A 25,536-nucleotide genomic window follows, 5' to 3' on the forward strand; every position below is an offset into this window, starting at 1 on the left:
GATGAACGTCCTGGCGACTGAGAAAGTCCGCCTCCAAGTTGAGGACTCCCGGGATGAATACCGCTGATATGGCCGGGAGATTGCGCTCCGCCCAAACCAGGATGCGGGACATCTCTACGAGAGCCGCCCGACTTCGGGTTCCTCCTTGCCGATTTATGTAGGCCACGGTGGTAGCGTTGTCTGACTGGACCTGCACTGGGCGACCTTGGAGAACCTGATGTGCCTGCTGGAGAGCATTGAACACTGCGCGGAGCTCCAAGATGTTTATCGGAAGCTCCGTTTCCGCCCGAGTCCACCTGCCCTGGAACAAGTGTGGACCCGTGACTGCTCCCCAGCCCCGAAGACTGGCGTGTGTTGTCAACAGGACCCAATTCGCCACCCAGAACGGACGACCCTCGTTGAGATGGGTCGTCTGCAACCACCAGGCTAGGGATAGGCGAACCTCCGGCGTGAGTACCATCGTCTGGTACCGTAGACTCTGAGGCAGTCCATTCCATTTGGACAGGATCAGGTGCTGCAGAGGTCTGGAGTGAAACTGGGCATATTCCACCATGTCGAATACCGACACCATGGAGCCCAGTAACCTCATTGCCGAGTGTAGAGACACCCGGTGGTTCTGCAGACAACTGCGCACTCTCAACTGCAAGGCAGAGATCTTTTCCTCCGTCACAAAGATCCTTTGCTGTTCGGAGTCCAATAAGGCCCCGAGGTGCAGAATCCGTTGAGACGGGATTAGGGTGGACTTCTGCCAGTTTATCAAACAGCCGTGCCGTTGCAGTACCGGAATGGTCAGGTCCAAGTGGCGTAGAAGGAGCTCTGGAGATCCTGCCACCAAGAGAAGGTCGTCCAAGTATGGTAACATGCAGGGAAGCTGCCATGACTGCTATCACCTTGGTGAAAACACGTGGGGGCTGTCGCCAGCCCAAAAGGTAACGCCCGGAACTGAAAGTGGTCGTTGCTGATTGCAAACCTGAGGAACTGTTGATGGCGTAAAAGAATAGGGACATGCAGGTAAGCATCCTGTATGTCCAACGACACCATGTAATCCCCCAGATTCCAGCGCCAGAATGATGGACCGTAGGGTCTCCATCCGAAACTTCGGCACCCGCAAAGACTTGTTGAGTGCTTTGAGGTTGAGGGTCGGACGATACGACCCATTGGGTTTCTGCACCAAAAACAGATTGGAATAGAAACCCTGGTCCCTCTGGGAGAATGGAACAGGCACTATAACTCCAGCCTGGAGCATAGTGTGCAAAACCTTCCGCAGTTCCAAGGCTATGTTCCGGTCTGATGGAAGACCCGTGGTGAAGAACAGAGACGGGGGCCTGTGCCGAAAGGAGAGGGCGTATCCGTGAGAAACCACCTCGAGCGTGTCTGTCGTGGTGACTGACCAACACCGGGCGAACTGCAGCAGGCGGCCTCCCACTTTGGGATCCCCCAAAGGGAGGCCCGGACAGTCAGGCCGCAGGCTTGTCATCTGGTTTAGGGGCTGGACGTCTGGTACTCCAGGCCTGCTTCCAGGGCTTGGCCGATTTTTTGGGGCCAGCCTGTCTGGGAAAGGACTGTGCTTTAGGCCTACCCTGGGCCCTATAAGGCCGACGTACCTGAACTGGAAGGAACTGCAGCAGACGGGAGACATGCAGAGTTGGCTGCCGCCAGTGTGGCTACAATTTTGTCCAGGTCCGGACCAAATAGGACTTCTCCATTAAAAGGCAAAGCTTCCAAGCCCTTTTTGGAATCAGCGTCCGCCTTCCAAGATCGCAACCATAAGGTGCGACGAGCAGCTACAGCTGCCGAAGAAGTCCGAGACGCCAGGGTACTGATATCCAAGGCCGCTTCATTGATATAAGTGGCCGAATCCCGGAGATTGCCTTTCAACTCGGTCTGTTCAGCCGAACAGTCAGAATCGAAAGACTCCTCCAAAGTATTAGCCCAGCGCTCCATAGCTCTGGCAACCCAGCAAATGGCCATCGCCGGCCTAGCTGCGCCCCCCCCCCCCGCAAGGGAATAAACGGACTTTAGGCAGATCTCCACCTTACGGTCCGTAGCATCCTTCAGGGAAGACATGGAGGGCATGGGCAATGTGGCACTACGGACTAGGCGTGTCACATGAGAATCCACCTGTGGAGGGAATTCCCACTTAGAAAAATAATTATCCGCAAACGGATAAGCCACCGCCAAACGCCTCTGCGGCTGGTACCGTTTGCCAGGCTGTTTCCACGCCTCCTCTAAATGGTCCACCAACTGACCCGAAAGAGGAAACACTGTGGTGTCACCCTTAATATCCTTAAAAAAGGCATATTTAGATTTGGACACCGGAGGATCTTCGTCCTCAATCACTAAAGCTGTGCGGACTGCCCGAATAAGTCCAGGAATATATACCTTGGACCTAGCGTCCGACACTTTAGTACGGAGAGGTTCCTGGTCCGAAAGATCCAGAATCTCCCCATCATCGGTCGTCACGCTCATAAGGAGCAGACAGACGCCACCGGCCGCTTATGTGGCGCAACACAGACTCCCCTTGTAACACATCCGACAAGTGCTGTACCGAACTCGTCAGCGAATTAACCCACGCAGGCTCCTGAGAGGCCTGGGAAGGGGAAATAAGGAGACTGTGGGGAACCATCAATTGCCTCGGGAAACCCTGCATGGGTGACGACATCACTGACTGCTGGGACAATCCCATCTGTGAGAACGCAGGCTGCGGAGCTAACTGGCCCACCTGGGTTGTAAGCGCTGTGGCGAAACAAGACCAGGGCGGCTCCTGCACCAGTGCCGTGACAGTAATTGGCCGCGCCAATAAATAACACTGCCGACATAGCCCCTCCGCACTACCCTCCCCCTCCGCTATTGGTACCTTAAATGTAGTACACAGAAGCTGGAGAGGAAATTCACTCTCAGACATGATGGTAAGTATGTGACCCCTCTCACCAATACTTGTTAGTATAGCAAGAGACCACCCTGCAAGCACCGCAAGAGCTTTAGCAGAAAGAACAGGGACAGTGAAAAGGCTGACAGTAAGAAATTATAAGTACAAGCAGCAGCGTTAGCAGTCACATACAATTCACAGAAAATCAAATCCTGCACTATCAGCGCTGATACTCAACTACTCAGACAGAGCCTGGTAGGACACAGCGCTGCATACACAGACCTGACCAAGCGGAGGAGAGGTATGCCGGGGGACCCAGACCACGATGCCTCAGTTTTAAGCTTCCAGCATCGTTCACCATGCGTTGTGAAAGATGGCCACTGAGGAGCATAGAGGAGGCTGGCCTGGGGGAGGAGCGCTGCCACAGGGCCAGTCAGCGTGTGCAGAGAGGGCTGTGTGCAGCAGGGGGAGGCGCCGGCTGTGAGACAGGGAAGGCGCGCTCCCCTGGCATGCATTTAACCCAAGGGACGCCGCAGCGCTACCGCTCTGCCGCGGTCCGCTGTCCCAGGGGGGTAGTGGAAGCGCAGGTTACTACCTGGCTCCACGCTGCAGCCAGTCCCCAGGGAGCCCCCTGTCTGGGGACTCTGGACCATGTTCAGCAGGGTCCCACCGCGGGAACCCGCTGCTTACCTCGTTGTCCCCCTTAGATCCGGCCATGGTCCCAAACATCTGGGGTCACCGCTAGCTGTGACCCCAGATGCTTACCAGCATCCCGGATCGGTACCGGCGGGGGTGTAGGGAAGACAGCATGGACGTCAGTACTGACTGTCCATGCTGTACTTCCAGATGTGCAGCCACAGCTGCAATGTAGAAAACTTCAGGGGCTCTTCTTAGCCCCCCTCCAACAGGTGCATCCGACTCCGGCCGGGCACCAAACGAAACTGAGATGCCTTGGCTCGGGGGCGGGGTATAGGAGGGGGACCCTAGTGCATCCTGGGAGGCTGAAAACTTAACTCTATGGTGCCCGATGCCTGACGTCATCACCTATACCCCAAGGTATCCTGTGGATACCCTATGGACCCTGATGTAGAAAGTATAACGCAGGCAAAAAAGTTTTGCTTTGGCAAATCCCAGACCGCCTACCTAGCGTGGCATACACGCAAAACTTCATCTCCGAAGCGAAGAGTAGGCGAAAGGGTGCAATATGTGGATTTCGCCTAAAGCGTGCCCCATGTTGGCTTAAGGGAAATCCCTGCAACATGGACTGGAGGTAGTAGTCAGTCTCTGTACAAAGGTAGAGAGAGAAAGACACTACTGTGAAAGCTGCGTGAACTACCAGGGAGGGAGAATTAGCAGTTTATCCCCACATACCTGTCTTGTAACTAACAGGTAGAGTGGAACAGCAGGGTGTACATCATACCTGCAGGCACAACCGCATGGTAATAGCACACAGCATGCACTGGGTATAATGCGACCACATTGTATATTCATACATATATACACATTATAGTAGTAAAGCAAAATACTAGTCCTGTCTGATGCTTGTCAAGCCGCAGGAACTTACTGCATAAATACCAATTCTCACAAATACATATACTATATAAATGTGAGAAACTCTGTGTTCACATCACCCTCCACTTACAGTACTGAGCATGTGGTACGTTTCAGCTGAGAATAATCATGTTACCTGTCCACAGGATGAGTGTAAACGATGTGTATGTGACGCACCACACAGAAAAACACTTCATTTTAACTGAGAGGCAATAAGCACCCTGCAGCACACCACCGCAAGGGAGAGAAAGACAGGTAATAGTAAAATGGCTGACAGTCAGAAGTGAAAGTACAGACAGCACTAGCATATAGTCACATACAATGCAGAAATAAATCATCTGCACTACAAGCACTATGATCAACTACGCAGACAGAGCCTTGTAGGAAACAGTGCTGCATACACTGACCTCAGCAGAGGAGAGGTATGCGGGGGACCCGGACCGCGATGCCCCCTGTATCAGAATCCAGCAGCGTTCACCACTTCTTTAAAATGGACGCCGAGGAGCTGATAGGAGACAGGCCCGGAAGGAGGAACGCTGCCACAGCCCGCCAGACTGCTGTGTAAAGGCACTGTGCAGCGGGGGAGGCGCCACCTGTGAGACAAGGAAAGCGCACACCCCTGGCATGCCGGAGCATTTTCCATACTGCTGCAGCCTGGTGTCCCTGGTGGTCTAGTGGAAGCGGAGGATCAGTACCTTGCTCCACGCGCAGCCTGTCCCCAGGGAGCCCCCTGCCTAGGGACAAATAAGACTGTGAATCAGCGGTAACCCACAGCAGGTTCCCGCCACTTACCTGCATCCCTGTGAATCCGGCAACAGTCTGGAATACCGGGGTCCCCGCTAGCTGAGACCCTGGTACCCCGCCAGCATCCCCGGATCAGTACCGGCGTTCTGGCCTGGCAGGGTGAAGGAGCGGCAGCATGGACCTCTAATTAGCCTGTCCATGCTGCCTGCTCATATCATTGCAGCAAAAGCGGCTGGACAAAACTTCAGGGGCTGTCCAACAGCCCTCCTCTGAAGAGGTGATCCAACTGAGCCGGGCGCCTACGAAACTGATTTGCCTTGGGGGCAGGGTATAGGAGAGGGACCCCAGTGCATCCTGGGAGGCTGAAAAATTAACTCTGAGGTGCCCGTTGTATGCCACCATCGCCTATTCCCCAAGGTATCCAGTGGATACCCTATGGACCCTGAAGTAGAAAGGGATAGATATACACTGACAGTTGAGAGAAAAAGCACAGACAGTCAGCGCTAGCATAAGTCACATACAATGCAGAAATATATATACATTTAATATAATATACTGCAAATGGCACTACAATCAACTGCCCAAGACTCAGTGTCTAGGGAGGCTATAGCGCTGTGTACACTGACCCAAAGGCGATGTAGGAGATCTGCGATGCACCACAGAGTAAAATGGCTGCCGGAGACCTCAGAGGAAGCAGCCACCTCGGGCCACCCAAGGAGCAAGCAACTCAGCAAAGCCAGACCTTAGACTGGAAAGGCGTGCTGAGCTGAGGAACTGCTGTAACAAGGAAGGCTGCCTACCCTGGCCGGTTATTAACCGCCGGGACGCCGGCTTCCGCTACCGAACTTTAAGTCCCTGGTGGTCTAGTAGATGCGCGGGGTACATGGGGGGGGGCTGCTGCCACTGCCAGCACCTTTGGTGTGTTCCCAACAACCGGAGGCAACAGACTGCTTGAACACGCGGTGATCCGTGATCTTACCTGTCCCCGTAGATCCGGCAGCAGCCCGGGTAGCCCACAGAGTCCGGCTAGCACAGATCCCACCGAGATCCCAAGATCAGAACTGGCGTCGCGCTGCCTGCGGGGTGACTGCGCGGCAGCACAGAAGTCCAATGAACAGTCTGTTGCTGCGCACTCAGGAGATCATAAAAATAAAATGAAATAAAATAGCTTTAGCAGCCCCCTCTGCAATAACAGTGACCCGACTTCGGCCGGGCACCTACTCTAATTGAGGGGCCTCTGGCTTGGGGGCGGGGTTATAGGGAGAGTGGACCCAGTGCAACCTGGGAGCTGAAAGGTTTAACTGCGTAGTGCTCGGATTTGGTTCCCAACCTATATCCCAAGGTCTCCCTGTGGAGCCTATGGACCCTGAAGAAGAAAACAAACAATATACTTTAAACAAACACTTTTCTTAATGGCGCAACAATATGCAAAAAATATGAGATATGGTAAGAACTTACCCTTGTTATCTCTATTTCTACGAAGTCCATAGGGTTCCACAGGATACCTTGGGGTATAGGTGTGACGTCAGTCGCAGGGCACCAAAGAGTTAAGCTTTCAGCCTCCCAGGATGCACTAGGTCCCCCTCCTATACCCCGCCCCCGGGCCAAGGCACCTCAGTTAGTTACCAAGCCATAGGCCGGAGGAGGAGAAGGAAGAGAGAGAACAAAGATCTGGACACATACAAGAATCACATTCTCACCAGAGGGAGACGGAAAACCGGTGACCAGAGCAAAGCCCATCTGCAGCACAGGTGCGACAGGGCGGGAGTCCTGTGGAACCCTATGGACTTCGTAGAAATAGAGATAACAAGGGTAAGTTCTTACCATATCTCATATTTTCTACTTCAGGGTCCATAGGGTATCCACAGGATACCTTGGGGATGTCCCAAAGCAGTATCCTTTAAGGGTGGGGACGCTCCTGTGCAGAAAGGAGAATCCGCCGCCCGAAGGAAGCATCCTGAGAGGCGAAGGTGTCAAACCTGTAATACCTCACGAAGGTATGGACAGAAGACCACGTAGCAGCCTTGCAGATCTGAACTGCCGAGGCACCACGTCGAGCTGCCCACGAAGGACCCACAGACCTAGTGGAATGAGCCTTCAGAGAAGGAGGAACCGGTAGGCCTTCATGAAGATAAGCTTCAGAAATAGCCATACGGATCCAGGCTGCCAAAGTTTGCTCTGAAGCAGGCCAACCCTTTTTACGGAAGCTATAGAGGACAAACAAAGCGTCCGACTTCCTAAACGAAGAAGTGCGGTCAACATAAGTCCTTAAGGCCCGCACAACATCCAAAGAGGCCTCACCCACGGAAAGACCCGGTGAGTTAAAGGCCGGAACAACTATTTCCTCGTTAACATGAAACTGGGAAACAACTTTGGGAAGAAACTCGGGCCGAGTGCGGAGCACTGCCCTGTTCCCATAAAAAACCAAGAAAGGGGGTCTACAAGAAAGAGCCCCTAACTCAGAAACACGTCTGGCCGAAGCAATGGCCAGAAGGAAAACAGTCTTAGCTGTTAGCCATTTAAGATCCACTGAGCCCAGTGGTTCAAACGGCGGTCCTTGGAGAGCCCTCAGGACCACAGCCAAATCCCAAGGCGCCACAGGTGGAACAAAGGGCGGCTGAATGCGGAGAACACCCTGCATAAAGGTGCGCACATCCGGGATTGTAGCAATCCTACGGTGAAACCAGACAGATAGGGCCGAAACCTGTACCTTCAAAGAAGCAAGGCGAAGCCCATGATCTAGTCCCGCTTGCAGGAAGGCGAGAATCCGAGACAGACGAAACTCCCGCGGTGCATAACCTCTCGGTCGACACCACTGGAAGAACGTATGCCACACGCGATGGTATATCCTCGCGGAAGACGGTTTCCGAGCTCGTAACATGGTACGCACCACAGAGCTGGAAAACCCCCGGGACCTCAGCATGGCCGTCTCAACAGCCACGCCGTCAAAGACAGCAGAGTCAGGTCCGGGTGAAGGCAAGGACCCTGAGACAGAAGGTCCGGTCGTAGCGGCAACCGCAGAGGAATGTCCACGGACAGACCCTGAAGGTCTGAGAACCAGTGCCGTCTGGGCCACGCGGGAGCTATCAACAGGAGCGTCCCTCCTTCCTGTTTGAATTTCCGGATTACCCGTGGAAGAAGGGAGACCGGAGGGAACAGGTATGCGAACCGGAACGTCCACCGGACGGACAGAGCATCCACCAGAGACGCCCCTTCGTCTCTTGTGCGAGACCCGTACACCGGCAACTTGTTGTTGTGCCGGGACGCCATGAGGTCGATTTCTGGAAGACCCCACCTGTCCACCAGTAGTTGAAAAACGTCCGGGTGCAGGGACCATTCCCCCGGATGAACGTCCTGGCGACTTAGAAAGTCCGCCTCCCAATTTAGCACTCCCGGGATGAAGACCGCTGATATGGCCGGAAGATTGCGCTCCGCCCAAACCAGGATCCGAGAGACCTCTACGAGAGCCGCCCGACTGCGAGTTCCTCCTTGCCTGTTTATGTAGGCCACGGTGGTAGCGTTGTCCGACTGGACCTGCACCGGGCGACCCTGGAGAAACCGCTGTGCCTGCTGGAGAGCATTGAAGACCGCACGGAGTTCCAAGATATTTATTGGAAGCTCCGCTTCTGTCGGCGTCCACCTGCCCTGGAACAAGTGTGGACCCGAAACTGCTCCCCAGCCCCGAAGACTGGCGTCCGTTGTCAACAGGACCCAATTTGGAACCCAGAACGGACGTCCCTTGTTGAGGTGGGTCGTCTGTAACCACCACGCAAGGGACAGGCGAACCTCCTGGGTGAGCACAATCGTCTGGGACTTCAAAGACTGAGTCAGCCCGTTCCACTTGGACAGGATCAGGTGCTGCAGAGGTCTGGAGTGAAACTGGGCGTATTCCACCATGTCGAACACCGACACCATGGAGCCCAGTAACCTCATCGCCGAGTGTAAGGACACCCGGCGGCTGTGCAGGCAACTGCGCACCCTTGACTGTAAAGCAGAGATCTTGTCCTCCGTCACGAAGATCCTTTGCTGTCCCGAGTCCAATAAGGCTCCAAGATGCAGAATCCTCCGAGACGGGATTAGAGTGGACTTCTGCCAGTTGATTAGCCAGCCGTGCCGTTGCAGCAGTGCAATGGTCAGGTCCAAGTGGCGTAACAGGAGCTCTGGAGATCCTGCCACCAATAACAGGTCGTCCAAATACGGCAACATGCGGACTCCCTGCAGCCGCAGAGAAGCCGCCATGACCGCCATCACCTTGGTGAAAACACGTGGTGCTGTTGCCAGGCCAAAAGGTAACGCCCGAAACTGGAAGTGGTCGCTGCGGATTGCAAACCTGAGGAACTGTTGATGGCGCCAAAGAATAGGGACATGCAGGTAAGCGTCCTGTATGTCCAATGACACCAAGTAGTCCCCAGGTTCCAGCGCCAGAATGATGGACCGTAGGGTCTCCATCCGAAACTTCGGGACCCGCAAAGACTTGTTGAGTGCTTTGAGGTTGAGAATCGGACGATATGACCCATTGGGTTTCTGTACCAAAAATAGATTTGAATAGAAACCCTGGCCCCTCTGGGAGAATGGAACCGCCACTATAACTCCAGCCTGGAGCATAGTGTGCAATACCTTCCGCAGCTCCGTAGCCTTGTTCCGGTCTGATGGGAGACCCGTGGTGAAGAAGCGAGCCGGGGGTCTGTGCCGGAAGGAGAGGGCGTATCCGTGGGAAACCACCTCCAGAACCCAAGTGTCTGTCGTAGTGGTCGACCAACACTGGGCGAACTGTAGCAGGCGGCCTCCCACCCTGGGATCGCCCAAAGGGAGGCCCGGACCGTCAGGCCGCAGGCTTGTCATCTGGCTTGGGGGCCGGACGTCTGGTACTCCATGCCTGCTTCCGGGGCTTGACCGATTTCTTAGGGCCAGCCTGTCGAGGAAACGACTGTGGTTTGGGCCTGCCCTGGGCCCTAGATGACCGAAAGGACGATGGTCCCGAACCAGAAGGAGCAGCGGCCGACGGGAGACAAGCAGATTTGGCTGCCGCCAGCGTGGCCACAATCTTATCCAGATCCGGACCGAAGAGAACTTCTCCGGTAAACGGCAACGCTTCCAGACCTTTCTTGGAATCTGCGTCCGCCTTCCAGGATCGCAGCCACAAGGTGCGACGAGCAGCTACCGCTGCTGAAGAAATTCTAGACACCAGAGTACTAATGTCTAGAGCCGCCTCGTTGATGTAGGTGGCCGAATCACGGAGATTGCCAATCAACTCCGCCTGTTCGGCCGGACAGTCGGATTCAAAAGAAGCCTCTAATGAATCCGCCCAGCGCTCCATCGCTCTGGCAACCCAGCAAATGGCCATAGCCGGCCGTGCTGCCCCCCCTGCAAGGGAATAAGCGGACTTCAGGCAGATTTCTACCTTGCGGTCCGTAGCATCCTTAAGGGAGGACATGGATGGCATCGGCAATGTGGCACTACGGACAAGACGGGTCACGTGAGAATCCACCTGTGGAGGAGATTCCCACTTAGCAAAATAATTATCCGCGAACGGATAAGCCACCGCCAGGCGTCTCTGCGGCTGGTATCTTTTGCCAGGTTGTTTCCACGCCTCCTCTAAATGGTCCACCAACTGACCCGAAAGAGGAAAGACTGTGGCATCGCCCTTCACATCTTTGAAAAAGGCATACTTAGATTTAGCCGCTGGGGGAACTTCGTCCTCAATCACCAAGGCTGTGCGGACCGCCCGAATAAGTCCAGGAATATATACTTTGGACTTAGCATCAGCGTCCTTAGTATGGAGAGGTTCCTGATCGTAAGGATCCAGAATCTCCCCATCATCAGACGTCCCTTCGTCATCCTCATAAGGAGCGGACAGAGACGCCACCGGCCTTTTATGAGGCCGCATCACAGACTCCCCTTGCAACACGTCCGACAAGTGCTGTACAGAACTCGTCAGGGAGTTAACCCACGCTGGCTCCTGAGAACCCGGGAGCGGGGAAATAGGGAGACTGTGGGGTACCACCAATTGTCGTGGGAACCCCTGCATGGGTGACGACACCACAGACTGCTGGGACAAACCCCTCGGGGTAAACGCGGGCTGCGGAGCTAACTGGCCCACTAAAGCTGTTAACGCCTGAGCGAAACAAGCCCAGGGCGGCTCCTGTACCGGTGCTGTAACCGTAATAGGCCGCGCCATGGACAAACACTGCCGGCAAAGGCCCTCCGCGCTACCCTCCCCCTCCGCTAACGGTACTTTACACGTGGTACACTGTAGCCGGAGGGGAAAATCACTTTCAGACATGATGGCACCACGTATGTGACCTCTCTCACCAATTAAGTATTAAATAGGCGAGAGACCACCCTGCAGCACCGCACCGCAAGGGCTTTAGCAGAAGAACAGGGACAGTAATAAAGCTGACAGTTTAGAGAAGAAAAGTTACAGGCAGCAGCGCTAGCACAGTCACATACAATGCAAAGAAATAACAATTCCTGCACTAACAGCGCTGATTACTCAACTACACAGACACAGGGCCTGGTAGGACACAGCGCTGCATACACAGACCTGAGCCACAGCGGAGGAGAGGTATGCGGGGGGGACCCAGACCACGATGCTTCCGTCCAGCGCTTCCAGCAGCGTTCACCATGCGTTCTGGAGAAGATGGCCGCCGAGGAGCAGAGAGGAGGCTGGCCTGGGGGAGGAGCGCTGCCACAGGACCAGTCGGCAGCATGCAGAGAGGGCTGTGTGCAGCGGGGGAGGCGCCGGCTGTGAGACAGGGAAGGCGCGCTCCCCTGGCATGCATTTAACCCCTGGGACGCCGCAGCGCTACCGCTCTGCTGCGGTCCGCTGTCCCAGGGGGTAGTCGAAGCGCAGGTTGGTCGCCTGGCTCCACGCTGCAGCCAGTCCCCAGGGAGCCCCCTGCCTGGGGACTTAGGACCATGTGATCAGCGGGGACCCACCGCGGGACCCCGCTGCTTACCTCTGTCCCCCTTGAATCCGGCCATGGTCCGGAGCATCTGGGGTCACCGCTAGCTGTGACCCCAGACGCCCACCAGCATCCCCGGATCAGTACCGGCGTTCTGGTACCGGCGGGGTGTAGGGAAGACAGCATGGACGTCAGGACTGACTGTCCATGCTGTTCATCCAGATGTGCAGCCACAGCTGCATGAAGAAAAAGCTTCAGGGGCTCTTCTAGCCCCCACTCCAACAGGTGCACCCGACTCCGGCCGGGCACCAAACTAAACTGAGGTGCCTTGGCCCGGGGGCGGGGTATAGGAGGGGGACCTAGTGCATCCTGGGAGGCTGAAAGCTTAACTCTTTGGTGCCCTGCGACTGACGTCACACCTATACCCCAAGGTATCCTGTGGATACCCTATGGACCCTGAAGTAGAAAAGAAAACAATGTTTGAGCATCCATGAAAGGTGCTCCAACTTTGCATAAATGCCTACAAAAGTACTTGCTCTTTGCCACACGCATAAATATAGAACAATGTATTTAATGCAAACTGTCAAATGGTCACAGATAGCCATTGCAAACAAAGCAGACCAAATACTACATCTTGCTTATACAATTCTGGTTGTATTTAAAATAAAATCCCTGAAAAGTTGAAATGGGTTCACCAAACAAATGATAAACAGGTAATTTGCAGAATACATTCAGTGGATGGCGACACCTGTCTTCCTGTAGTCTGAGAAATCTGTCAACATTCTCCACAAAGGGGTTTGTTGCTTGGTAACAACCCTGCACTCTGTGACCTACTGCCCTGCCTGTCAGCCCAAGAAATTGCTCCCAAGTGTAACGCCAGATTTAATGAGTCTATCCAAAGCTCATTCCCCTTACAGGGAATTCTGACATTTGTATTAATATTTGTCAAAAGGACTGAAACTGAATTGTATATAAGCCTTTGGGTTAAAACAAAAGGGAATATATTTCAAAGATACACACCCACAAGCATGTGAAAAGCAGGCAGTAGTCACTGCACCACAATACGCACAGGTCAGCAACATTATTTAGAGTTTTTACAATACAAACTTAATCACTCACAAACTGACAATAAAACAGAATGCAAACAATTCTGGTTTCATTTTTTATCTGTGGAGCACAATCTCAATGTCTATAAGCATCATTAGAGGTGTGGTTGTAAAACGCAGGGCATAAAGTCAACATGCAGTTAGTTGCATGAATGATTGGAACAGTACTGAAAACTTGGTGCATGCAAAAATTGGAAAGCTTTATACATAAGATAGACAAGACATAAGTAATCTTTCCAGATGACAAACTGCACATACAGTAATCACCACACGGCACTCCAGGGCTTAATGCAAAATGCTTATATCAACGTTTCTGGGCTACTGATACAATATAAGCATTTTGCATTAAACCCTGGAGTGCAATATGTTGATTACTGTATGCGCAGTTTTGTCACCTGGGAGTTTGTATTCTATTCCCAAATGAAACCAGGCAGCTGGTATTGTATACTTTAGAGTGCCAAAATTATTATTTATCTATCTAGCCACATGTTGTCCAAGCCTGGTTCCACGTGTATATAAAAATAGAAAAAGCAAAAATAGGAGAACATATATACTTTGTTAATAAATACAAGAGTCTAATTTTTTTACGCTTACACTTTTTGTGCTCATCTCCCATTTTTTTATCAGCCTCTAGAGTCTGGATCAAGCAATGGTTTATTAAGGACGGGTGAAACAAGGGTTCACTGGTTGGAAGAGGCTTCTGGGAGGGAACAAGGTTCAGGGGGAGATGGAGAGAACACAAATGAGTGCCTGTAAAGGTGGCGAGGAGTGGAGAATTGAGAGGGGATTGTTTAGTGTGGGTTAGGACAGAGATATGCTAGAGTGTATGAATTTGAAATGGAGGAAACCAGTGCGAGCTATGTTAGCAGAGTCAAGGGTGGAGGTGAGGGTGGTGTTGTAGAGGTAAGACAGCTTGGTCTGAGCAGGCTAGGGATAGACCAGTGAGTAGGAGAATAAGCCATGTCAAGGTTGCACTTGGCAAGACTAACCTTGGGAGAGGCTAAAGACGATAAAGTTTTGGTTATAGAGGAAAGGAGTAGTTTGTGATGTCAGAGATGGAGCAGCAGTCAGAGAAAACTAGAATCCAAGGTATGACTTATGGAGGTGGAGGAGCTCCGTTGAGTAAAGTCAAATAGGAATGGTTTGGAAGCAGCAGCTTCAGTGGGATTGCCAAGCAGAATATCAAAGTCACCTAGGAGAAGGAATGGAAGGTCAGGGAAGAGAAAGAGGGGGATCAAAGCGGAGACGATATCTAGGAAGTAGAGGCTGTGGCCCGAAGCACAGAACAAGACTGCTACACAAAGATGAATAGCGTTGAAGAGGCAGAAGATATTACACAGGAGAGAGAGGGCTCAGAGGATATGACACAGAAGGTGCAGCCAGGGTAGAGAAGGACTCCCATGCCATTATCTTGCCATACGTCAGGATCATTTCATCTTTAAAGGGGAAAGCAATGGATGTTTGTATTGATTTGAACCTAATTAGTACTATCATTTTGTAGTTCTCTCTGGTTTCAATATCCTTTTATATGACAGAACTAGCTTACCTATTAATAAAACTGTGCACATATTTCACACATTATTGTACTGTACACTTTAGCATTTACCACCACACATTACTGTCTGCTCCAGGAGAAGACCAAGTGAAGATACTCCTTGACAAGCAGTGTGCATTTTGCTATAGCCAGCTCTACAAGCTAAGTAACATGCACCTATCCGAGAACCTTTTTTGGTTGCAATTTAGACACAAAGGGCCGGATTCTGAGTCACACACAATGTCAAGGTTTACACAAACTGACAATGTTTTTCAGTTGCGCATGTGTTGGCCAGTACATGCATGTAAACGGTGTGTACATAGAGGTGCAGTTGTGATTGAGGCAGATGGTATCCGAAGTAGATTAGAAATGGGCAGGGCGTTTCTAGATGGTCACTGGGAGGGGTCTATTCAAATGCACTACTCTGGTCCATATTATGGGTGCTTCTAAGTCGTGCTGCTGAACTAGTTGCAAACTCATTCTCTTAAATAATTCACATTGGAGGCCATTAATCTAAGTAAAAATCCGCACCTTGCAAAGGGCTGAAGCAAATTTTGCGGATGTAGTAGGTATTACCACCGGCAATGCAAATCCCAACAGCGGCAGGCCGACAAGGGTGAATATCCCGATCGTCCTAAAGGTAAGTATAAACCTAACTTAACCCCCTAACCCTCCTTTAGGGTGCCTAACCCTAACCCCCTTTCCCCTAGCCTAAACCTAACCCTAAGTCCCCCCAGGAGCCCTAAACCTAACACTGGATCCCAAGGCCCCCAAGCCTCCCTCCCCCGCGGCTGTCCGCGCCCGGCTTACCTTCATTCAGTATGCAGGGAGTCGGTCTTCCGGCATCTGGTTAACGACAGGCGTCGAGTTTTCGATGCCTGTCATTAGTACCACGCCGGGATTAGAAAGTCTGGAAGCCGGCGGTCTGCATTTAGACAGTCTGCTTCCAAACTACATCCCAATTTTGCTGGTACGACCGATGCTTGTGTCCAAAGATTCACCATGCAGTATTTCAGCGTCTAAAGATGCTCAAAGTGGGAGTCTCAGTCCATGCACATTCAGACACACAGCTGTACATCAGAGAAGGGCTTGTAGCATTATTAACAAAGTTGCATATGCAAGATCCACAAGTGTCGCACACATGGACATTGTACCTTAAATTCCGTCCAACACAGTACCTTTACCTTCAGTGGAATTTCAATATACAGTACATTAAATTTACTGGATAACCCTTTTGGCTCTATGGCTGCAAAATACTTTCAGGGTGCTTGCAGAATTGTTTTTTTTTTTCTTTCATTTATTACTACAAAGCAAAAACAGTTGCACTATACACATTATATTCTTCTCTACTAATATTTATTTTAATCACTAAACTACAAAAAATCCCCTTAACGAATACTGTTTTGCACACATATTCAAGAAATAAAAACCGTAAAATTTTACCGCCATAATGCAGAAAAAAATAAAAATTTGCAAATCATGCATTTTATTGAAAATCTTAATGTTGCAGTTTGACATGCCAGCTCTGATTAATTCTGAGATCAGAGTCACTCCTTCCTGGTTGCTTTCTAGTTATGTAGGCTACAGAGACCTACCTATCACAACTATAAAGTACTAGTATCTGTGTACGGTTTCCAGCATTTGGGACCAGACGATTGTCATTTGCTCCCATACATTTTACAAGATTTTCGTTGCAACTGATCAACCAGTTGGCTGGTTGGAAAGATAATCTTTAGAATTGTGGCCAGCTTTGCAGTCCAGGTTTTAAGGATACCCATGCTTGAGCACAGATGCTAAACTCAAACTGACTGAGGTACAAATAAAGCCACCTGTGTTCAAGTATCCATTTCAAGTATACATCAGACTGACATTTCTCCGACGCAACCAGAAGCGCCTGTCGGTGGCCATTGATAATCGGCAATCTATTGTGGAAATTCTTCATGTTGACAATTCCCAATCTGATGATACGGATCATATTTTGTCCGGGATTGGCAAATCAGGTAAATCCAACATGTTGGATTTCACAGGTGCCCTGAACCGTGAACGGCAACAATTCGTCACTGATGTATGTTGCACATTACCTTAAAACCTGGACTGTAAAGCTAGGCATACACTGTCCGATTCTAAACTGGTTGACAAACTGAGCGATCTTCCGGCAACCCGAAAGCCCCAATATCGGTGCGACATGTTATGCTATTTATTAGAAGTTACCGATTTTCGGCCACACCACATTGATTTTGCATATGTACATCCACAAGGAGGATGATTTAGTCACTGGAAAACAGGAAATATGAGTAGATATAGGAGAATGCACATACTGTACATTGCTCGATACCAGAAGATTGAGGCCAAGATTTTCTGTCTTGGCTGACCGATCAGATAATCCAAAGAATGAGTTTGTGGAAGTTTTTGAACCATATATTGGCAAAATGCCAAAACGCTCAAACCTACACACTTTACAGTAAATCAGATCAATTGCAAAATTATTGGCAAATCAGCCCAGTGTGTACCTAGTTTTGTGTGCCTTGAGGACTGAGGTTTGAAAACACTGCACTAAACAGTTAGGCATTAGGATGGCACACACCAAATATAGCAGTTTTAATTTATCTTATGGATACCACCCAATGGAAACTCTTTAGGATTTTGTAAATGTTTTCTTTAAATATACAGTAAATCATCATTTACTTTTAGTACAGTATATCCCACTCAATTAACTTTTACAAGTAATTATAGGTACCTGACACAATAAGCTATTTTACTTTCTATGCCTTCTTAAAGGTTGGGTCTTGCCCATCCAGCAAGACCACGAAAATCAGGTACCTACTGTATAACTTGACAAGTAGTGAAGTAGGTGGGCTAGGTTTACTGTAATGAAAGAAAGTTATTGAATAATCGTTTTACCTTTTACGAAAATAAAACACAAACTATATTTTAGTTTCTAATGGAGCGTACACACGGTCAGATTTGTCAGACTTGTCAGATGAACGATTGAACGATTAAACGATCTGAACGATTTGACCAAAGTTTTGAACGATTTGAACGATTGAACGATTTTTGACTGCATTAAAATGAATGGAATCGTCCAAGTCTGACTGCAAACCCATCAGATGTCAGATATCGTTATCTGACAAACGGGAACGCGCATCGTTGATCGTCCATCGTTCAGGCATGTCAGATATGAACGATTTTCCTTCAGATATGAACGACTGAACGATTTTTAAATCGTTATTGTCCATATCTGAAGAAAAAATCTGATCGTGTGTATGCACCATAAGAGAAAAAGTAAATATGACAGATTAAATATTTAGAAAGCCGTTCTAAATAAACAACAGTAAAATATCGATTGACATACTCAATAGATGACACATGGGAGAACAGAAGTTTTGGATCTGTAAAAGGGATTCTCACCATTTAGGGAAGTTTTAAACATACCGCTGGGTACACACTGACTGACAGAAACCTATAACCTTTTTCTTCCAGGTTAACAGATCATGTCATGACACAGTGGCATCTGACACTGAGGTAACTGGCAAGTGCACCAGATTGTGATGATTGCCATACTCTGAACACATGTAATAGCAGACATGCTTCATTTTTACCAATAACCTCATGCTCTGCTTGTATCAGCAATCTCTCATTTCTGTCTTGCCAGTGTAGTGTACAATGCAGAAGTCATTTACACATAATGCACAAGTCACAGTGTAACAATACACAGGGAGTCAGAACAGGTGCAAAGCTGCAGAAATCTGCACTTTACCTACAGAATTGCCCTTGTGCACGTGTGATCTCCTTCGCTTTTGCTCATGTTTTACATTGCTCACAAACAACTCTCCATGCTACACAGCTCCTCACACAGCACTTACATCATTCTCCGACAACATATCCTCATCATCGCTTGAAAAGTCAGCAGCTTCTTTGTCTTTGGGGAGAATGTGCTTAAGGTATAGCTGCAAATAGGCTGCTTTCCTCTGATCGCCCTGAGGCAATGGCACATTATGAGAAATTAACACACTTTTTAATTCATCTTTGGAGAACTGAGACGGATCTCCTGCATGGCCTGGCATGACTGCTACCGGTCAGAATGAACCTACAATGAAATGTCAGACAGCTGCTAGATGTGTAATTCAAACTGCTTACTGGCGACCCTGCTTTATTTAAAGAAGCATTACAAGCTCTGGGATGGTTGTTGGTCATCCAAATGTAAATGCAATACTATATGATAATAGTAAGAACAAGGACAAACTGTACATCTACAGTATATTCAAGACAGATCGTTTAGGCCTATCATTCAGGCAGCTACCAGAGGAGAAAAGCCCTAAAATACACCAATGCATAGACACGACCACATTCTGTATTTGTACAAGTGTAAAACATTTCACAGTCCATTAGATATATAAATGCCCTTGTAACTGTACATTGATTGCAAATGCTCACTGGGGTGGCTGCGTACAAGGTGTGACAAATCTAAGCATACATTAATGGTCTGACCCTCCAGGCTAACATCTATACAGAGCATTGATTTGCAGTTTACTCTGTGCACAAACCCAAAGTGAGGCTGCTTTGATCAACCATATCACAGCACTGTTCTTTTTAAATAAATTGCTCGGGCCATGGACATGACAGCTTTTAAAATTCTGTAATAGGCAAATGTGTTCTGCCCAACAGATGCAATCCATGGTTTTTAAGTGACTCTTGGTGGTCAATTCAATTAGCCGTGAGGGGGGTGATATGTAGTTGTAACAGCTTGGAAATGCCGCCAACAGCCTTGCAACTCTGCCCCCCAGACTTGAGGATTTTTTTTTCACAGCCCGATGGGTCTGCACACAAAAATCCACTTGCAAGGCACTATCGTAAGTGCAGCATATAGCAGCACCTACTCGCGGTCACGACTATCGCGTCAAATTGAATCAACTACTAGGTCTCCTTGAGAACCTAGAACTAAAGTTGGGTACACACTGACATATATTGGCAGATCAATTGATCGGCCAATATATCTGCTGCAAGTCGGCCAGTGTGTACCCGCGATATGTCGGTGATCGTGGTTCACTGACAAATCGCTTTGGCTGTGCTGCACAGCCGATGGAAAGATATGTCTGCAAATATATCTGTCCATCAGCAAGTGTGTCTACAGACCGCCCGTACACACACAGCGGCAGCCATGGAGAGGGGGCCGGCACCCACGGCCAGACACTGATGATGGCCGTTCAGTGTGTATGAACGACCATCATCTGCAGATCCAGTATATCTGCAGTGTTCTCCCCAGAAAAGTTTTTCAGCCAGGTGGCATCAAGAAGTAGCCGGGTGGGGGCCTTCGCAATAATAAAATGTTCTATACCCTGACCTTATAATGATTTGAACTTGAAATACCATATTATATATTAATTCTCTTCTTATTAGAGGCCCAGTCGTCTGATTATCAGAAACCTGCAAAGTCTGTAGGATTTGTTCTTTTTGTACAGCTCCCAGATACTGGCCCCACTTGTAGGCTCCCAAAGTGCCAGGTGGTTCACCCGCAAAAAAACAGCCTGGGGAGAACACTATCTGTATAGTGTGTACTTTTAAGATGTAGCAGTTATCAAGATGTCTTGGAGATCAAACATCAGAGTCTGTTTCAAGTAATTTGATTAGGAGATATTGACTTTAAAAGTAGGATATATAGGTTACCTTGTCAATGGCAGCCACAACCACACATTATTTCCTTTGCATCTAAGGCTTTTCTCTCCCCTGTGCTGGTCACATTACAGCTTTAATATCAATATTTTTTTATGCAGTAACCACACAAATTATACCTTGTATATTTCCCAGAAAACTATATTTACAGGAATGCCATTAGATTGCTTAGTCATCAGAGATCTACCCAAAATGGTAAAATAAAGTGTTTTTGTGATTGATACAAGAGAACAGAAGGCAAAAGTGTTTTGCGTTTTTTTTAACCACCACCAAGCAACACATTGTTGTTCTTGCTTCTGCATTAATCCATCTCTCCAAAACACTAAAATCAGGATTCTACACATAGGTTTAATAAAACCTGCAAATAAAATTTCTGTTGCATGTTTTCTCTTTTTTTTACTAGTTTAAATGAATGCAATTGTTTGCAAGTAAGTTTTCCCAACTTTGTCCTTCAAAATTAATTGTGTCCATCATACATTAATTTACTCCATATTGCTATTTACAGTCGAGTCATCATAAGCCACGAGATGCCCCGATGCAACTGAGACTCAGGAGTAGCATACAGTACTTTTCTTTAAAGCCAAAGTGTACCAGTGACGATAGGCTGTGACTTTAATGGCTAATTGGTTTTACACAAAGTCGCAGAAGAAGCACAACTGAGAAAAAGAAGAGAACACTCACATAAGAGCACTTTCTACACAGATTCAGTCGCACACAGATGTACAAATGTTGCACATCAAATTGATCAGTGTAATCTAGCAATGCAGTTTTGTCTTGGCTGTCCCTCCTCGATCTAAAATTCTTAATGTAGATAACACAAGGTCTGTAAAGTATCTTCCAAATTCAATGCTTGTTGCCTAAGATAATGAATTCAGACCTTTTAATCCAAACATTTAAAAAGTCTACCTAAAAGCTGCTCATTTACAAGTAGGCACCTAAGCACATCTCTTAAATACAACAAAGATCTATCCCCATGTCCCAGCAAATAGAAATATGGCAAGTTGACACCCTCACTCCTCGGTCAATTACGAGAGCTAATTGTAGTCATAGTCAGCTCAGAAAACCTTTTCTGTTCCACACTGGCCAATTTATTCAGCTACACGCAACCTATTTATTTTTTTAACATTTATATAGCGCACACATATTCCAGAGCTTTACAGTAAATATTTAGCCATTCACATCAGTGCGTGCCCCAGTGGAGCCTACAATCTATGTTCCCAACCACATGTGTACACATATATACCAGGGCTATTTTTTAAATTGGAAGCCAATTAATATAGGTTAATTGTTTATGTTACCTGGGGGAATCCCACGCAAGCACAGGGAGAATATACAAACTACAGTTAGGGCAGTGGTTGAATTCCAACACAAGACCTCAGTGCTGTGAGGTAGCAATGCTAACCATTACACCATCCGTGCTGCCTATGGGTATCACTCCAAAATTGAGGAAACAAGAGATAAATTTCCAATATATAAGTAGCAATCACCTAATACTAAGGATTTGGATATGTCATGTGTATTCATCTTTAACCACTTATCTTGTATGGTTGTATTGTTTGTGACCACACCAGGCAGTGCGTTAACTCTGACCTGCCAGCCCCATCCATGCACCCTCCCCCAGTGTCTGCCGATCACTTTGCGTCCGATGCTTTGCCTGCATCCACCTCTAAATCACCCCACCATGTTTAAACAGACAACCACAATTTTATGTAAACTTATCTGTTTACTTCCAAGTGCCCATTATGTTGGAAATAGATATATATCTATCTATCATGGTGTTTTAGGTTGAAAAATAGTCAAATCCAAAACACCAGGTTTTAAAATTGTCACTTTAAATCCAATGTTACAAAATGGTTCTTTATGTCACAGGTGAAGAACTGAATCGGCAAAGTTAAATTAATGTGGCCTTCAGCAGTTTGTTGGAAACTCACAGTTTCAGTAACTGCCTAGTTCAGTGGTTCCCAAACTTTTTACAATCACGGCGCCCTAGAGAATCTGCATTTTTTTCTTGGTACCCCTGGGCTAAAATATTCTTATTGAAAAATTCAGCCAAAATTAAATTATGCAAATGATGCTTATACGTCACCCTTAGGGGTCAGTTATGCGGTGGTTCACAGGGCTGCACTTTTTGTCCACATTTTTTGATTAGGAGCCTCTTGTACTGGTTTTGCCTATCACGCTGACTAAAAATGATTTTATTTGGTACTGGACCACTAACTTGAGGCACACCAGGGCGCCACGCACTCAGTTTAGGAACCACTGGCCTTGTTTCTAGTTCTCTATATCATCTGCAGTTATGCCAGTACTGTAAAAGGTTCCCGTACAAGTTTATATTCTTGTGGCCAATGAGGTGTATACCTACCTAGCTGTACATTGCAGTGTATAAGGGTCCAAAAAAAAAACCTAATCCCAATAAACATTTAATAGGAATTTTTCTGGTGTTTGTTAAGGTACTTAATAAATCTGGTTGAATAATGAGCACATATGACCATGCATGTGAACACTGGAATACTGCTTTACATATGCCTGAATGTATCTGGTGTTTTGGTAAGATCACTGAACCACCAGAGCTTTCAGATATGCTCCCACATGACAAATGTGACAGTTATTGTGGAATTTGAGGGGATACCTTAAAGTATATTTCCACTTTAAAGCAAAAGGGTTTGATTAAATATATTATGCCCAAACATATTTGTCACTATAACACTACCTGTGAGCTTTCCATTAAAAGTTATAGCAGTACCTAGCCACCTATGGAGTAACATTTCTAGTTTAGTAGCTCTGGGTAACAGACACTGCTATGCAACTTAGGGAATGGACTGCCCCTTCCTACTTCAAATTACATTTTGTATTACCTAGTCTGCAGCTTTTAGCTCTGTGCAGCCTATGTAAGATTCCAAATCTAGCTGATGCAACCAGGCAGCATGGTGATGCTGTCACAGAGGAGAGACAGACACTGTTAAGTGATTCTACTGGATGCCACTTTGCAATGGATTGTGTGAAATGTAGTTTATTACCATAAACATTGAACCAGTTCTAACGTAAATGCAGGCTGCGTTTCCCCAGTAGAACATTATTTAAAAAAAATTAACTAATCTCCTACGCAGGGTATGTCTGATGTCCCAATAATAAAGTGAAAACATATTTCCTGGAGAAAATTATCATTATTAATAAAATTTAAAAAGGTCTACCCCCACACCTTTTGTATATTGTAAATTATTGACATTTTTAATACAAAAAAAAAAAAAAATTATACACACACACATTACTTGGCAAAAGTCTGAGCACACCCCCTGAAATTGAAAAGAAGCTGGTTTATCGTACATTCTGCTACTTGTGTATGAATGGAGTATGATAAAAATAACAAAATATATTATTTCCGTACCGATGCAACCCGGAAAAATCGATAGAAAATGTGTCAAAAAATTAGTATACTATAATAACGGCCACAGTAGTCGTGCCGCTTATACTCATAATAAATGCCCACGGTAGCGGTGCCACTTATACAGTATACATAATAAATGCCCACGGTGGCAGTGCCACTTATACACATAATAATGCTACACACATGCAATACACACACCACCACATATACACATACACCCCACAGTACACACTACACACACATTACCGCTCTGGAAAGAGGAAGGGAGTTGCGGAAAAGTCATTCTCAGTGTGTGTCCGATAGGACGGTGGCCAGGGGCTTGCAGGAATATGGCCTTAGTGGTAGGGTTGTGGTAAGAAAACCACTTCTACGTGCTAAATTGTAGCAAAAGGTACGCATGGGCTAAGAAGCATAAGGATTGGATTGAGGAACAGTGGAAGAGGGTGCTTTGAACTGACAAATCTAAAATAGGATTTTGGTACTTACCGATAAATCCCTTTCTCCGATTCCATAGGGGACACCGGAGTCTCAGTACAATGGGGTATAGGAGTGGGTTAACCGGGAGCCGACACCTTAAAAAAAAAAAAAACTAATAGTAGCTAGCTCCTCCCCCTCTATACCCCCCCGCCACCAGGTCAGTCTAAAAATAACTGTGCCCGAGGGGAGCTGGAAGTAAGGAAAAGGAGACAGAAAAGCTACGATAATCACATACATGTAATAACACAACATTCACAGAAAAAAAAACAACAGGCCAATCAGACTACCTAAATGCAAATAAACTGGTGAACCTGTAAAAACAGTAACAATGCAGGAAGAACAGCGCAGGGTGGGCGTCCAGTGTCCCCTGTGGAATCAGAGAAAGGAATTTATCGATGAGTACCAAAATCCTATTTTCTCCTTCATCCACTAGGGGACACTGGAGTCTCAGTACAATGGGGACGTCCCAGAGCTTACATCCCGGGTGGGAGAGCGCTGAGAGCCCTGCAACACTGCACGGCCAAACTCTGAAGCGGAGGCTGCAAATGTATCAAAACGATAGAACGTATGCTTTCCTGACCAAGTAGCTGCTCTACAAACCTGGTTTAAGGAAACCCCCCCGAGCAGCCACCCATGAAGTACCTACCGAGCACGTTGAATGCGCCGTAATGGTACTAGGTGGTTGTTTGGAAGCCACCACAAAAGCCTTTCTGATAGCTAGGCGAATCCATCTTGAAATGGTCCGTTTGGAAGCCGGCCAACCTGTACGGGCCAAATCAATATATAAAGCATCGGATTTACGGAGGGATGCAGTCCTGTCCACCTAAATCCTAAGAGCTCTGACGACATCCAATAATCTTGAATTTGGAGAATCATCCTTGAATACTGGGACCACTGTCGGCTGGTTTATATGAAAACCAGTCACCACCTTGGGAAGAAAAGATTTCTGAGTGCGCAGCTCTGCCCTATCTTCATGGAAAATGAGGTAGGGAGGGCGACAGGATAAAGCACTTCGTTCTGACACTCGCCTTGCTGAAGCAAGTGCCAACAGCAGAACCACCTTCCAGGTTAAGTACATAATTTCCGCCCTGGGCAATGGCTCGAAGGCCTCAGACTGAAGGAAAGCTAAGACTTAAGGTGCCCACACACATACCGATCTGCACACGATCCCACGATGTGTGCGATTTCCCCTGAACTCTCCCCTGGCAGCTCCTACACACGATCTGGAGAAAAAAAGCATAACATCTATCGTGCTTAACTTTTTTTTTTTTCCCCCAGTGCATTTTGTCCCAGAT

General features: G+C 48.0%; 1 protein-coding gene across 1 annotated transcript in view; it reads right to left on the reverse strand.

Moving 5' to 3' along the window:
• Window positions 1-18,775, reverse strand: part of LOC148435703 (uncharacterized) — an 88,316-nt gene extending 69,541 nt beyond the window's left edge. Inside the window, exon 1 of the mRNA XM_088465625.1 lies at window positions 18,573-18,775. Within this exon, the coding sequence (XP_088321751.1) occupies window positions 18,573-18,773 (201 nt within the window). The 5' untranslated portion in view covers window positions 18,774-18,775. The remainder of the gene's footprint in view (window positions 1-18,572) is intronic.
• Window positions 18,776-25,536: the final 6,761 nt, after the last annotated feature.

Source organism: Taudactylus pleione, unplaced genomic scaffold (assembly GCF_031769625.1).
Source record: "Taudactylus pleione unplaced genomic scaffold, aTauple2 ptg002050l, whole genome shotgun sequence".
NCBI classification, from domain to species: Eukaryota; Metazoa; Chordata; class Amphibia; order Anura; family Myobatrachidae; genus Taudactylus; species Taudactylus pleione.